The sequence below is a fragment of the Diabrotica virgifera genome, chromosome 1 (assembly GCF_917563875.1).
Source record: "Diabrotica virgifera virgifera chromosome 1, PGI_DIABVI_V3a".
In the NCBI taxonomy this organism is placed as follows: domain Eukaryota; kingdom Metazoa; phylum Arthropoda; class Insecta; order Coleoptera; family Chrysomelidae; genus Diabrotica; species Diabrotica virgifera.
This window is the reverse complement of record NC_065443.1, coordinates 277,240,182-277,257,302: the sequence shown is the minus strand read 5'-3', so window position 1 is coordinate 277,257,302 and position 17,121 is coordinate 277,240,182. Positions and strand designations below refer to the sequence as shown.

General features: G+C 32.9%; 1 protein-coding gene across 4 annotated transcripts in view; it reads right to left on the bottom strand.

The window, feature by feature from the left end:
- The window catches only part of LOC114327619 (zinc finger protein 235-like), a 57,909-nt gene extending 41,449 nt beyond the window's left edge, over positions 1-16,460 (bottom strand). For all 4 annotated transcript variants that reach the window (XM_050650774.1, XM_050650762.1, XM_050650767.1 and 1 more), the window contains exon 1: positions 15,910-16,460. In XM_050650774.1, coding sequence (XP_050506731.1) covers positions 15,910-16,306 — 397 coding nt within the window. In that variant the 5' untranslated portion in view covers positions 16,307-16,460. The remainder of the gene's footprint in view (positions 1-15,909) is intronic.
- Between the last annotated feature and the right edge of the window lie 661 nt (positions 16,461-17,121).

Genomic DNA, 17,121 nt, shown 5'->3' with positions numbered 1-17,121 from the left:
CTTAAGCGTCCGCTATTACTCGAGTTTACCCTACCGAAGTCAGCCATATTCTGTGGAAATTAATAAACTATTGTATTTTTTACGTTTTGTTTTATTATTGATCAATCAAGTGACATAAAGTGTATACATCATTTATTTTAGAATTACTTTAGGACTATTTTAACCATTAATCTCTAGTGTGCGTACTCAAATGCTTCGATAATTTTTAATTTTCAGTAAACTGCTTCACACCAATTTCAAAACTGATAAGGCTTTTCTTTAGTGTATATTCTTAAATGCTTTTAATACTTGCAAAAATTTTACTCAATGTGCAATCCAGTCTCAAATGTGCATTCACTTGGAGGTTAGCTGAAATATCAAATTCTTCAGCTTATTTCAGCTAACCTTCATCTGGCTTAACACTGTCAATGTGAGAGCTGAGAGCCAATCATGCTCTTACGCCATCTTACATGCATAGAATCGGCTTGTCAGATACTCCCAATTGTACTTGTGACAAAATCCGAGGTCTAACACATGTCATATTAGAATGTCATTTAAACATAAATACAATAAACGACCTTTATAAGGAATTAAAAGATTTAAAATGTTTTTTCCCAATAAACCTTAATACTTTAATATTTACAAATGATATGGAAATTCTTCATCTCATTTATAAACATGTTAAATTATGTAAATACAAATTGTAAACGTAATATGTAATAAATAGGCATAATTTGTTAATGTATGTATACACCGTTCTTAGGCGTCAACGCCCTTCGGTAGGGATCTATGGGGGAGTTTCACCGAGCCGCAAGCCCTTATCCCTTGCCGTACTGCTCCCTCATAGGTCGATCAGATGCCCGCCTATTCCAGTCTAAGCGCCAGATTCATATTTAGAATTTTATACTGACGCGTTAGCCTTCTTGTTTTCCGATGGCCTGGGCTGGGCTTGAACGCACATACCTCATGGCGAAGTGAAGTGTGGGTCAGCCGCTAGTCGCACTGAACTATCCGATCGATAATTTGTTAATGTGGTTTGAAAAAATTAAAAAGAAAATAATATATAAAAAAACACATAATAAAATAATAACAAAAAAAATAATAAATAAAAAAGAAGAAAAAAAAAATAGAAACAAAAATAAAAAAGAATAGAAAAAAAAAAGAAGTAAAAAAAGTGTTTCGCACAAATTAAAATATATATTAAAAAAAACACAGTAAAATAATTAAAAAAAGAAACAAAATAAAAAAAGCTACACAATGTACCAATGTATCTATAAAAATAATATTGTAGAATGTACTTATAAGAAATTTATGACTATGAATCTGCAATCAATCACAAACAAGTCTGGCTAATTGGCTCTGCCAAAGCAATTTTTCAAAAAAAAAAATATATCATTTTATAGAGGGAAACGTATCTTCGTCTGTCAGTATTTTGTCTCCCAAATTATTTGATGATACGTAAGTACAATATTCCTAGGTAATTGTATACATTGTCCTATTCTATTTGGGTTTGCTATATCATTTTTTGTGATCCCTATGATAATTCTGAGCTGATTTCTCGTAGCACATGTCCATGGGATATACATTTTGCCATGTATTTGACCCAGGGTTGAAAAAAACATGTTTATTTTATTTTATACAAAACAAACGTTTTTTATGTTTTAAACGGTTTTTTTTCTGTTTTAAACATGTTTTTTTTTGTTTTTATATTACATGTTTTAAACAAATAAAACGTAGAAAAAAAACATTGTTTAAATCATATTTTCTTAAAATGAGAAGGGTCTGCTTGAGGAACTGCACAGATACATACATACAGTACGTAAATCGTTCAGGTGGACATAGGGAACATACATTGTATATATTTAGATACATAAATACATACATTTTATTATATTGAGATAATTGTGGCGAGCTCTCTGATAGCAATATGGTTATTAGCATTAAGGGGCATTAACCTGAAAATTGATAACTCATTTCGACTGACACAAATAAGCGTCAAAATATGACAATGTAGTAAATATCTACATATTTTTGGCCTAAGGGAATGGGAAAACTGTTTAGTTTTGAAATTATGTAGTTTTTAAATAAAAAATATTTTAAACTTTGTTTTTGATTTATTTATGGACAGCCTTCCTTTAAAAATCACTCATTCTATTCGTTCTAACAGCTCTATTGCACCAAAAACTCGTACTCGAACAGAAGCTTCAACTAACACAGGTTAGCGCAGTTGCCACAATTCTCTCAATGTATATCCCCTATGTCCAGCTGAACGATTTACGTACTGTATAATAACTTATGGCTGTTCAGTCCGTATATTGAACTTACTTGCCCAAGATATAGAAGTGCCAGGAATAAAGAGTAGTATAAAAAAAATTGCAAATATTTTAGAAATGTATATTTTGTTAGCGCAAAATTCAGAGAAACTGGTGATTTTGCTCTTTTATTGCATCACGATGTTCGTTGGAATACTTTATCGGAATGCTTAGAAAGTTAGTTGAAAAACTGGCTAATATTATTTCACGTTCGCTCTGTGGCCAATAGAGTAAGTATAAAGATGTAATGAAACTTGTAAATGATACAAATTTAAAGATAAATGCCTAAGACTAGGTATTTATAAAAATTAAAGTATATTGCAGGGACAAAGTCCAAACAAATACTTGCACTAAAAAGAAGAGTCTACAGAGATATGGCTAAAACTTCGGGAAGCATTCGAGACTGAACAAGCAAATGGCAAATTTTTGGTAAATGATACGAATAAAGTCAAGGATCTTATGAAAATGGCTTTGATCCCGGCTCATTTTTGAAAAATTTTACTTTAGTGGAAATAAATTTAGTCAAGAGCAAATAAAAACTGGCACGGAATATGTAGAAACTTTTATCCAGAAGCACTGCCAACTATTATTAAATACCAGGCAAAGTGTGTACCTTTAAACCATATATGTTTTCTAACCATCTGATTGAGAATGTAAGACATCATTGGCATGGTGGCGTTCTATGGTCATCCAACATAAAAAAACTCTTCTCATCATACGCTTTAGTCAATTCCAAACTATGTAATCGGCTAGGCAATGTCAAAGCAGCTACGTTAGTTTCAATTTTTAAAGAGTTTATTTCTATAAGTGATCACGTGGCTGATCAGATGACTTAGATTACAAGATTACTATAGAAAGTGAGACTATAGAGACTGAAACAGTTTGAGAAATTTATTAACTCTATATACAGTATACAAAATGTTTTGTTTTCAAAAGTTTTCCAGTGTTTGTTCTGTTCCCATTATTAATAAATAAGTAATATATTTGTTAAAAAGTCTGTATAATAATATGTATTTGAGATTTTTTTTCATATTTATGTATTATATTCACAAAGAAAATGAAAAAAACTGCTTGTTTAATTTAACTGTTTTAAACATGTTTTAAACTGTTTTAAACATATACACATGTTTAAAACACTTGATTAAAACAAAATGTTTAAAACAAAACAACCCTGCATTTGACCAGGTATATTTTTCAAGTGAGTTATAATCATAGCACATTACTCTCTAGTGTGGTATCTCCTAAAGTAGAAGCCACAGTTAGTATGCAGTGTTGATCTTAAGTCTTAGGTGAGAGTGGTAGGTGCGTGTTAGTTTGGCAAAAGACTGAGCAATCAGGACCATACGCGCTTTGTTTCAAAAATCTTTACTCATTAATTATTTAACTGAGTTAAATAAGAGAATAAAAAAAAGCAAATCGATTCTATAAAAAAATTCTATATACAAAAAATGCAAGTAGTTTACCCTATACGACACGATAAATATTCAGTGCGTCCATAACGTAACGCATAAATTAATTATTTTGTAAACACTTGACTTCAGGGAAAAATCCCGAAACAGATCGATCTTTATTTTTAAATTACTATTTTTTGGCAAATACAGTAGAACCCCGATTATCCGTGAGGGCACCGGGCCAAGGGTATGACGGATAATCGAAAAGACGGTTAACAGAACATTAAAACAATTAAAAATTGATAGTACAACCATACAACTCTCAAATTTCATTTGTATGGTTTGTTTCACAGTATAAGAGGGATTTGTTCTCGTACAATCGAATCAATTTAAAATATCCTGAAATCTTTGTTTGTTTTACTGTTGCTTCACATTTTGAACTGTTGAATTTCTTAATCGGCATAATATCATGCAATCTACTTTATTGGCTTCTTCTTGTTAAGAATACCCCTCAATGAATTATTGCATATGCGATGCAGCTTCTCTAGATTATTTACGCAAATATTTGTCAGTTACAATAGGTTCGTCAACATAGCTACAGTCAAATTTCAAGTCTGTGTCAGCTTCTGAATCTGTTTGGTCCGTCTTTGTTGCCATTTCAACGATTTCTTTATCTATCAGCAATGGATAGCCGTTTGTGTCCTCATCACAAATCAAATTAACTTTTTTTTAATTTTTTTACATTAAAATTTTGCCTATGTAGTCAATACAACTTCTGTATGTACCCTGACGGTTTACAGATGTAACGGTTAATGGAGAGATGGATAATCGAGGTTCCACTGTATATCATATTAGTGATGTCATCCATTTGAACGTGATGACGTAATCGATGAATAGCAATAGAAAAAAGCTTTATTCTCAGGATTCACAAGTTACAAAAATAAATTGTCAAGAGAGAGAATGGTGTCAATTACAATTTATAAGGGTTGCTGAAACAATCTACACAAAATAAAAGTAATATTAAAATATAATAATAATAACAGTGACATTTAGATTCAGATAAGAGCCCTCAGTCTCCTTGCAGGTCAGCTTGAATGTATTCTTCCACTTTGTACGGTTCTAGGTGTAAAATTTAACAAAAAGAAGAAGAAAAAAATACCTGCGCATTACTACACCTTTCCTTGATGCACTTATGCAATTTTTTCAAAATTGCACAATTTTTCATCAAGTTATTTTGAAAAAGAATAAAATGATTTTTTCTAACGGCGCGACTGCTCGCGGGTTAAAGAATTTAATACAGGCATATTCTGTGGTTTTCTCAGATGTTGTTAGTCCATGTATTGGTACATTATAGTTTATGAGATTGTTTCGTGTATTAGTATTATGGTTTGTTATGTATTTCAAGAATGTCTATTTTTAAAAATGAAAAGTAAGCATTCATATACAGTCGGAAAAATGAAAGAATACCCATGAACGATCACATCAATCACTTATTTTGCATTTGCTGTCTTTTTCTATAAGTAACAAACGTTTGTTAGAGAAAAAGACAGCAAATACAAAATAAGTGATTGATGTGATTGTTCATGGGTATTCTTTTATTTTTCCGACTGTATGTATGTTCCAGCCATTGTTAGCATGTTGAGCCTTTTGAAATTATCTCTACATGAATCCCTGTATTTCAAGTTAAGTAGAGTTCTGATTGCTATTTTTTGTAATATAAAAACCTGTTCAGCACTACTACTTCCCCCCCCCCCGAAAATTATTCCAAATCGCATTAGAGAATGAAAATTTGAAAAATATACAACTTGTTTACATTTTTCGTCCAAATAATTTGCTGTTATTCTGAAAGAGTAGCAGATAGACGGGCCTGTTAAAGATCTCATTTATATGCACTCCAAAATCTAAATTTTGGTCAATATGTATCCCCAGAAATTTTGTGCTTTGGTTTAGAGTAACCATTTGCGATTGAATTGAGACAGTTTCTGGTAAGGTACTATTATTTGTTTTAGTGACGAAACAGATATAATTTGGAAGCTGGAGATGACATGCTAGAATTAGCAACAGCATTGGATATGGCGATTGTTAACACATTCTTTAAAAAGAGAGAAACTCAACTTATTACCTACAAAAGTGGACAACATCAATCCCAAATAGACTACTTCATGATAAGGAAAGAAGACATACGTGAATGCAAGGACTGCAAGGTAATAGTTAGTGAGACAGTAAGCCAACAACATAAGCTGCTTGTTCTGGACATCGAAGTAAAAAGCGAAACTAAACAAAAATATCGGAGAGGACCACAAAAAATCAAGTGGTGGATGCTAAAAGATGAGAAGGAAGGTCTATTCAGGGAAAGAATAGTAGAAAAAATATGTTGGAACATGAAAGGAAGCCCTAACACAATTTGGAGAAAAATGGCCAATATTATTAGAGAGACGGCTATTGAAATACTTGGGAAAACGTCAGGAAAGAAGTTTGAAGATAAAGAGACTTGGTGGTGGTCAAATGAAGTACAAGGAAAAATAAAAGAGAAGAGAAAATTATATAAAAAGTGGCAAGAAACCAGATCGGACATAGATCTTCAAAACTATATGGTCGCCAAAAAGGAAGCGAAAGTAGCAGTAGCAAAAGCTAAAGCAGAAGCGTATTCAAACCTATACGATCAACTTGATACCAGGGAAGGCGAAACGAAGATATATAAAATAGCCAAACAGAGAGCAAAGAAAGCAAAAGATTTTAATCAGATTAGATGTATCCGAGATGAAAATAATAAAATACTAGTTCACGAAAGGGATGTCAAAAAGAGATGGAGAAAGTACTTTGACAGCTTATTAAATGAAGAATTTGACAGACAGCCTGTAGAGTCAACGGAGACAGTAGCAGCAATGGTCACCAAAATAACCAATGAGGAAGTGGCTCAAGCGCTTCAAAAAATAAAGAAAGGAAAAGCGGTAGGACCAGATGATATTCCTGGGGAAGTATGGAGAGCATTGGGAGAGACAGGAACAAGGTGGCTAGCAGGTCTATTTAATAGAATTATGGAAGTTGGACAAATGCCAGACGAATGGAGAAGCAGTATACTGGTACCTGTTTACAAAAACAAGGGAGATATACAACAATGTACAAACTACAGGGCTATAAAACTGCTTAGCCACACCATGAAAATATGGGAAAGAGTAATTGATAGACGGATACGTGAAGAGACCGAAATATCCGAGAATCAATTTGGCTTTATGCAGGGTAGATCAACAACAGATGCAATTTTCACTATAAGGCTGTTGATGGAAAAATACAGGAGTAAAGAAACAAACGCTCATATGGTATTCATTGATCTTGAGAAAGCATATGATAGAGTTCCTCGAGAGATTCTGTGGTGGGCACTCAATAAGAAAGGAGTCCCTGGTGAATATGTAAAGATTGTGAGGGATATGTATGAGGGAGTAACGACTAGTGTTAGGACAGGTGTGGGAGAGACTGATAAATTTCATGTGAAAGTAGGATTGCATCAAGGTTCTGTGCTTAGTCCGTATTTATTCTCATTAGTTTTGGACCAGATAACAGCGAAAATACAGGGTAACATTCCATGGTGCTTAATGTATGCTGATGATGTCGTGTTAGTAGGAAATAGTGAAAGGGACTTAGAACAAAAACTGGAACAGTGGAGACAAGCTCTGGAGGAAAAAGGTTTAAAACTTAGTAGGACAAAAACAGAGTATTTGGAATGTTCATTTAAAGATGGAGCTACTACAAATAAAATGGTATCTTTGGATGGTGAAATGACTGTAAAAAGCAATAGTTTTAAGTACCTAGGATCGGTATTACAGAGTAATGGAGAAATAGATGGAGATGCATGCAGTAGAATTAGGGCTGGATGGATGAAGTGGAAAGAAGCGAGTGGTGTGTTGTGTGACAGAAAAATTCCAATGAAGCTGAAGGGAAAATTCTATAAAACAGCCATAAGACCAGCTATGATGTACGGAACTGAATGTTGGGCAGTGAAAAAGAAAGAGGAACAGCGAATGCATGTGGCGGAAATGAGAATGCTTAGATGGATGAGTGGAGTGACAAAGAAGGATAAAATTAGAAATGAGTATATTAGAGGAAGTCTAGGTGTGGCACCAATTGATGCCAAAATGAGAGAGCATAGGTTAAGATGGTTTGGTCATGTTCAACGTCGAGACGTTAACCACCCAATACGAAGAATAGCTGAAGTGCAGATTCCTGGAAGGAGTAGGAGAGGAAGACCAAAGAAGACCTGGGGGGAGACGATAAGGCAGGACATGTTGGTAAAGGGGATTAACATTGATATGGCCCAAGATAGAATTGTGTGGAGAAATGCAATTAGGGAAGCCGACCCCGCATAGGGATAAGGCAAAGAGAATGATGATGAAACAGATATAATTTGTTTTTTCTCTGTTCAGTATGAGTTTATTCATACTGAGCCATCTCAATATTCATATTCAATAAATTATTCAAGGATGACCCTATAGTTAAAATGTTTGTATAATTTGCAAATTCCACCAAGAGTATTCTGATTGTTATCTGTAATGTCTAAAGCTAAATCATTTACATAAAAAACAAAGAGAAGAGAACCCATAATACCTCCCTGAGGAATTCCCACTGAAATGAGACCTTCATCAGAGGAGCAATTTTTTCCCTCGATAGGTATGATTTTATCCAATTATAACCTGGCCCTCTAATGCCATATCTGTAAAGCTTTTCCATTAGTATTTTGTGATTTAAAGTATCAAATGCCTTTGATAAATCTAAAAATATGCCCATGGATATATCTTTGTTTTCATAACCCTCATAATCATAAATGTCTATAGATTTTCCCTTAAGGTACCCATGTTGTGCATGGCATAACAGTCCTTCACTATAGAAAAAACTGAGAAGCCTAACACCATGACTGTTTCAAAAACCTTAGAAAATGATGGCAAGAGGCTTATCGGACGATAATTTTCCAGTAAAGTGGCATCACCCTTTTTTATACACTGGTTTTACTACAGCTATTTTTAAGTTGTCTGGAAATAACCCATTTATATATGACGTCATTATTATATTTGGTCAGATGGTAAATGGTAACTGACGTTTGTCATAATATTGTAGGTTAAATATAATGTCAAAATATTGTTTTCAAATTATATTTTATTTATTTAGTTTATATTTTAACAACAGTTTATTTTTTCACTAACTTCACTTTCCCTGCCCTATCCTTGATCGGCCTTGTTGTATGGTAGGTTTAATTTGGGCGTTAATTTTAAGAAATGTTGCAGGATAAATGGGCACAGCTCACAAAAGTCATAAAAGAAAAAATAAACAAACAATGTCAATTTGACACTTATAGTGAAGATGAAGTCATCTCTGTTTCACACACTTAAAGACAAAGAGAAACAGTATTCGAGGTGTGCAAGTACTTGGAAGGGATACATGAAACGATTGTGCGACAATAGCGGAGAAATATTGCAACTTTCTTAAATAATTCATATTGTCAATTGAAATTGTCAAATTGACGTGCATTTCATATCTACTGTCACTGAAGGTGAAAAATTATATGTTGCTCCACAATATTGATATGATATGCAATTATTATATAAAGGTAAATTTAATTAATCGTATTTTGCTTGCAGTACTGCATTTTAATAACTAATATTATTTACTACATACAATTGTTTACGTTTTTATCACATAACCTGCATCTTATTTTTCTCCTTATTATTTTTTTGGGCTATGGCCTTGACAATTATCCAGCAACCAGGACTAACGTAATTGGTCAATACAATTAAAAGTGCGAATAAAAGTGCACAGCGTAGAAATAGGTGTCTCTTTGCGCAACTTGCATGGTCCCAATAGGCTGTGGCAGCTTTGGTAAATAAATATGTGTTTTTTATTTGGCAACAGCACTGTCCTGCCAAAGTTGTTTGCCGTTAAGTTTGTACCGTTGGGTTATGATTAGTGATTTTTTTTATTTATTTATTTATTTATTTTATCCACGGGAAAACCCCATTAACAGTAAAAATACAATAAATACAATAAAAAAATGAGGTACAATCATTCATTAAAATATAAAAAGTAAAAATAAGAAAAGCAAAGGCTTGAAAAATCACCAGGCAAGATATTAAAAACATAACAGTTAGAAAAATAAAATATAAAATGTACACATGTAACTGAAACAAATCAATAAAATTATACAAAACACAAATACAATAATAAAATACAACAACATTGCAAGATGAAACCTAATTATCACATGGCAAGAGATCTCCTCAGTTGGCTCAGGCTTATATTAAACAGATCCATATCAAAACCGTTAAGGAAGCACATATATCTATCTAAAGGCATGTTACTACCGTAGGATGTTCTGTGAAAGGCCGTGTTAAAGGTAACATTGTAGCGTAAACCTGGATATGGAACATTAAATCGTATACTATCCAACAAACTGGGACAATCAATAAGTCCATTAATGATTTTGAAAACAAAGACACCTCCCGAAATATCACGCCTAACACTAAGGGGAGCTAATGATAAACGTTGCTCAATCCCAGTGTAATCATGGTTCTCAATATAAGTCTGAGTTTTATAAGCACAGTATTTTAGGAACTTATGTTGGACTTTTTCAATAGTGTCAATATGAATTTGATGGTACGGAGACCAAACTACCGAACAATATTCTAATATAGATCTGACTAGACAACAATAGATTAACCTAACAGCATCAATAGAGAAGTATTTAGACTTTCTTTTAACAAATCCTAGTAATTTAGAAGCTTTTACGGATAATGAATTGATATGTTCGACAAATGAGAGCTTTTCATCCATGATAACACCTAGATCTCTAATAGACGAGACATACCTAAGAGGTTTACTGTCTATGTGATAAGCAGTATCAATTCTGTTTAACTTACGGGAAAAACTAATATAACAACACTTCTCAACACATAACTGCAGATTATTGCAAATGCACCAATCAAATAAGCGATCCATATCAGCCTGTAAAAGTTTCTGATCCTCAATATCATTCACAACTCGCCAAAATTTTACATCATCAGCCAACATTAAACATTTACTATATAAGAAGCAATTAACGATATCATTAACAAATAAATCAAAAAACAGGGGAGACGTATGCCCACCCTGTGGAACACCAGAACTTACAGTAATAACATCAGAAAAAAGACCACCCACTTTAACTCGTTGGGTACGACCAGATAAAAAGTTTTTAACCCACTCAACAAAATGGACATGAAAACCTATGGATGCCAATTTATTAAGCAGAATTTGGTGATCAACACGATCAAATGCCTTACTGAAATCTGTATAAATAGCATCAATCTGCTTACGATCTTCCATATGCTTTAAGAGATCAGATTGGTAGCAAATTAGATTCGTTACTGTAGATTTTTGTCTGCAAAAACCGTGCTGAGATTCAGAAATCAGACCCCTGCACACCCACGACAGCTGCTTAGCTACCAAACTATCAAAGAGTTTGGGAATTGCGGATTGAATGCATATACTACGATAATTTTCTATGTCATTCTTCTTACCTTTTTTAAATATGGGTACAACAAAACTCTCCTTCCAAGCATCTGGAAATGTAGAAGACTGTAAGGATTTATTAAATAATAACAGTAATGGCCCAACAACAGTGCAAACACATTTTCTTAAAAGGAAATTAGGAACACCATCTGGACCGCTGGAAGTTTTATTTGGAAGAGAACATATACCATCAAAAATATCAGTGACAGTAAAGTCAGTGATATTGAAGCAAGCACCGATGTTGCTATCTAAATGTGCACTGGGTAACTTGAGATCGTTATTACTGGGTAAGTAAACAGTCTGAAAGAAATCTTTGAATAAATTAGCAATACCTTGTCAATTAGAAGCTGACTGTTCATTATAAAACATCAAATCAGGAAGGTTGTGACTAGACAGTTCTGTAAGACAGTGTGACTAGACAGTGATGTAAGAAGAGAATATTCTCAAAAGAATATTCTCGAGAATATTCTCGGCCAGAAAATTCTCAGCGAGAATATTCTCGGGCAGAAAATTATTTTCGAGAATTTTCTATACTGTTTTTGCCAATTCACCCAATTGCAATTATTTTTTGCATCCCAAACATTATTATTCTTGAAGCTCAAACACCTACTTGCCGCTCCGCTCATGAAATGCTTTTTCGCCTTCACGCGATTTTAGATCAAATCCCCGAAAATCTGAGTAGCCGGGGCTGAGGAATCACATGAACCACTAGCTAGGGTGTTTACAGTGTCAGTATTTATTATTTGGGTGCTATATTAACGTGCAAATATTTAGAATGGATGGAAGTAAAGCATAATTTACTAAAAAACCTAAAACGCTCACTATACTACTCGTGAAGTCGATCGAAGTTCAGCGAGTACGAGAGTGTAGACAGGGACTTCATGCGACTTTGCTGCGCCTCGGCCTACTTGCATTCTGTGGCGGTTTTTGAGACCAAGTCAAAGGAACCGAAGTCCTTATCGCCCGGCGTGAATGTGTTCATCACGAAGTAGAATAAGTGTGTAGTGACAGGTACTTCGGACTTCGGTGAACTTTCCCGAAGTAACTTTGCAAGAGTGTGGTGCTCGCTTTAAAAGGAATATATGGAATTACTGTAAAATTAAAAGTGTACAAGGTAAAACAAGTACTTTTGCAAATTTTGTGATAGTCAATACGAAAAATGCAATTAAATGTCCAGTGGGAGCGAGACAATTATTTGAAAAGGATCAACCGAAACATTCATCAACTGATTTTCAGCCAACACAGTTGTTAGGTTCGTCCAATGACGGTAAGCATGCCTTCATCCAGTGCATCGACTGAAAAAGTTTCAGTACTTATGGTTTTATCCACTCCTCTAAAAGAAACCGGCTTACTGGTGAACGGGCTGATAAGGTAACTTTTATTGCTCACAATTTAAAATTGTTAGACGTAGACCAATCCATGACTGAGCTGGCGACTAGTGAAAAACAAAATCCCACAACTTCTCATCAGTACATTGAAATGCAGAATGTAGATGACCAGGATAAGCTAATGATAGAAATAGATTCTGAATCTGAGGCCTCATCTTTTTCAGATTAGCTCACCACATCCAGTATTTGCTGTTAAGAAAATTTCATTTTTTTTTTGTCATATAAATTTTGTTTTCTGTTGTTTTTGTATTTTCTTATATATAAAGAACACTGTTGTTTCGTCTCATAATTTTGTATATAATTTAAATGATTTTTAATACCCCATTTCATCTTTAAGAATATCCAAAAGCGCGTCATAAGGTTCATTTTCAGAAAATTCTCCATATCGAGAATATTCTCAGGAATATTCTCCGATTTTTCATTCTCGAGAATTTTCCAACACTAGTTATGATGTCATTAAATCTATGACGTGCATTCCTAATTGTTTGACTTCTAGTTTATAATATAGTCTAGACCCAGCTTTTAGGTGTAGCTTTGTTAAAACTTTTGTAAATGGATACCGTTAATATAAATAAAAAAGATAAAATAAAAATATATTTTTACACCAAATATAAAATCTATACACTGTTAATATTAAACCAAGTGTAAAAGTTATACTGAAAATAATACTGAGAGTAGTTATACTGTGGATTCATAATACCCTGCAGTCAAAATATAAGTTTCAGTTGAGTAGGTATCTTAAAAAATATGAACCTTCAAACTGTATGACTGTGCATAACTTCAAATCTGTTTATTTTGATAACCGAAATATAGGGCTGTCTTCATCTTAAATGTGACACACTGTATATAGTATTTCAGATTCATTCATTACCTTCAGTGGAGGCTCGTCAGAGGAGGCAAGGGAGGCTTAGCCTCCCCATAAATTTTTTACACACGCTACACTGTTTTGTTTATTTTGAATCGCGAAAAACAACAAGCACTCTTACTATTATACAAAATGTAAATTACACATTATCACTATACAGTAAAACCTCCGTTAACAGAAATTATTGGAGGGGGAAACCATTTCGCATAACAAGAATTTTGGTTAAAAATAACATTGTTTTTTGTATTCTTCTTGTACCAAATTGCATAGTATTCTTGGTCAAAGTTGGTATTAAAAAATACTATGAGGTGATTTCGTAATGTGTTGTATACCTATTTAATTGCGTTTTTAGTTTGTATAAAAGCAATGTTGACGATGATGTTGACAAATTAACATCGAATTGTTTCAGTTTTGAGATAAAAATTTACTTTTTATTGACGAAATTATAGAAACTGTCAGCCGTTTCGGTTAACCTTCTGATGACCAACCTTTTTTTGTTACACAGATGACCAACGGGGGTAAAAAATGTCCCAAAGTCAAAAATGACAATTGACAAAAAAATTAAGTTGTTTTAAGAAATAAAATAATGTATTCGTAATTTTAATATTGGTATTGTTTCAATAAATGATAAATAAACATTAGTAAAACATATTTTATTCACAAATGAACCTAAACAGAAATCATCATTCTGTACATAGAACTAAAGAAATTTTAAAATTTACACTAATTTACGTCGCCACAGGTTTAACAAACAACTTTTTTTCAATATTGGAATGTTTCTTACAAACAATTCCACATAATAGATGGTATTTACTTAATATAAAATTGGAACATGGAAAGCCAACGGAGTTCATCTTTGACACCAAATTCAGAAAAAAATTTTTCCCTAAAATATGGGGAATTTTTTTTATTACAAAATGAAAAATGAAAGAATACCCATGAATAATCACATTAATCACTTATTTTGTATTTGCTGTATTTTTCTATAAATAACAAATGTTTGTTATAGAAAAAGACAGAAAATACAAAATATGTGATTGATGTGATTGTTCATGGGTATTCTTTCATTTTTCCGACTGTATAATGATATTAAAGTTAAATAAAAAAAAAGAATGTGTGTGTACTTTGTATGCACGTAAGAAGTTATACTTCTATTATGATTATATAATTTCAAAGAAATAAATATACTTAACAGTTACAATACGAAAAATTAAAAATAATTACCAAAAATTAAATAAAACTTAAGTTAAACTTAAGTAAAACACAATACCAAAATTAAAAAAAAAAATGAATATGAATCATCCGGGATTTGAACCCGCGATCTCTCGATCTCTGGTCCAATGCTATACCAACCGAGCTATCAAGCCCCGTGCTATTGACGTGTCGGATATAATTACACATCACGGTGACAAATAGATCAAAATGAAGAATAAAAATAGATATTTTATTATCTTACGCCTGAGGAAGACAAATCCAAAGACACAAAAATTATAATAAATAATACATTTACTAAGAACACTAATATATTCTTTTAATGACTTATTTGCGCTGATACATACATAATTTGAAAGATTAGCAACGAACTACATAATGTCTGTCTGCGCATGCTCCAGGGAATTATAAAATTTCACCCTCGATCGTAAAGAAGTATAACTTCAATAATGAGATTAAAATTGAAAATATTTCTGAACTTCTTAAATAAAAACATCATTGGGGTCAAAATTTACCTCCCTTGGTCATCCGAAGGTTAAACGATGTTTAAGTTAATGGAGGTTTTACTGTACATCCATGTGCACGGAGCATTAGCATTAGAACACATGATTGAGGACTCAGTTTTTTCATTATTATTATTGTAGTCAGGACCCTGGGTTATCCTGAGATACATGAAGGTAGTCTATCGGTCAGGCAGCCTCTGTTGGTAATGCTCCGTGTAGTGTAGCAGCATTTAAGGAGGCCCGCGATTTAGCAAGGGAGGCTGGCCAGCTTCTCGCCTCCGTTACTCTACTCGCAACGTGGGACAACTAATTTTAGGGTCGTGACTATAAATAATGAAAAAACTAAAAGTTCAAATTTTGTTATGTAAATATGGGGTATGTGGGGTTAGAGTAATATTTGGAACAACTTGTTTAAATAACTTTTTCCGATATCTCTAACGTGAAGCAAAATATCGGTATTTTACCGTGTTTTTGGATTCGTGCAGTAGGCAGCGTTTTAATAACACAAACATTGGTATTACATGTTTACAATTAGACTAACTATTTTTAAAATGATTTGATATTATGAAATGTAAATTAAAAATGGTCAAAAAAATATTACATTTTTTGCTAGTGCAAATTTGTCTAGATATTATTTTACAGTTATGTATAGCCTCCCTATTATAAAAATAATCACGAGCCGCCACTGATTACCTCTATTATATAGCCTAAAATAAAACTTACTTTTTGTGTCTATGTTGGACAGTAATTTTGTTGCTTCCATACTTCCAGAAAGTCTTTCATGATCCATCTCAGTTGAAGCTCCTATCTCTAATTTTACATTTTTAAATGGAGCGTCACACCCATGGTTTGCCTCTAAATGTTGTTCTTTTTTGATTTCTGTCTTAACTTCTTGCTTGGTAATGACAGGGAATGGGTTACTTATATCATATTGTAACACATGATCTTCTATTTTAACATTGTCCGAATAATAAGAGTCTGATAAAGCATTCCCTGTGTAATTACGTTCGCATTCTTCCAGTTCTGATTTAATTTGTACATGTTGCTCTAGAGAATCTCGATCTTTGTCACATATTAAAACATTTTGTTTTTTCTTTATTGAATCTTCACTTAACTCCATTTCGAACTTAAACTCAATTACTGGTTCCAATATACAAACAAATATATTTATTAAATACAATAATAATTATTATTACTGTGAATAATATAGTTACTATAATTTTTGATGTTTCTTGTATATTATTTTAATTTTCCGTTCTCGGCAATACTGGGCATTCGGCATCCTTCTTAAATCTGTCACTGTCACGATGCTGCACGTCACTCGTCACATGTCACCAATCGGAGTGCGTTCCGAATATTAATTATTCAGAATAATAGGTTTGCTCCAACACAACGAAAAAGTCGAAATAATATTAATTAAATTAATTAAAAATAATAACCTATTAGGTCTGTTCGTACAGGAATCAGAAACTATCACTGACTATCAGCAACTGAACGACGCATGCGTGTTTTAATATTAGCGTTCGCACAATTGAAACACGCATGCGTCGTGCAGTTGCTGATAGTCAGTGATAGTTTCTGATTCCTGTACGAACAGACCTAATATAGTTATTAATAATATAAACAACAAGGTTATAAATAAGCCAAAAATAAATATATTGTAAGATATTTATTGCATAAAATTGAATAAATATACTTTAACAACTTCAATTTAGTTACGAATTCTGCCGGATATTTGTTTGCGTAGACACGGCCTAGATTTTTAGGAGTTCGGTGAAGGACAACGACAACGATTTAAATTTAACGGAGGCGTTAAAATTGTTATAAATTAAGTAATTATACTGTAGATATAGTTAGTTAGTGTTTGAACATTAATTTAGTAGTTAATTTAAAAGTTAAAACGGGACAATACGTTAGTAGTGAATTAGAAATACT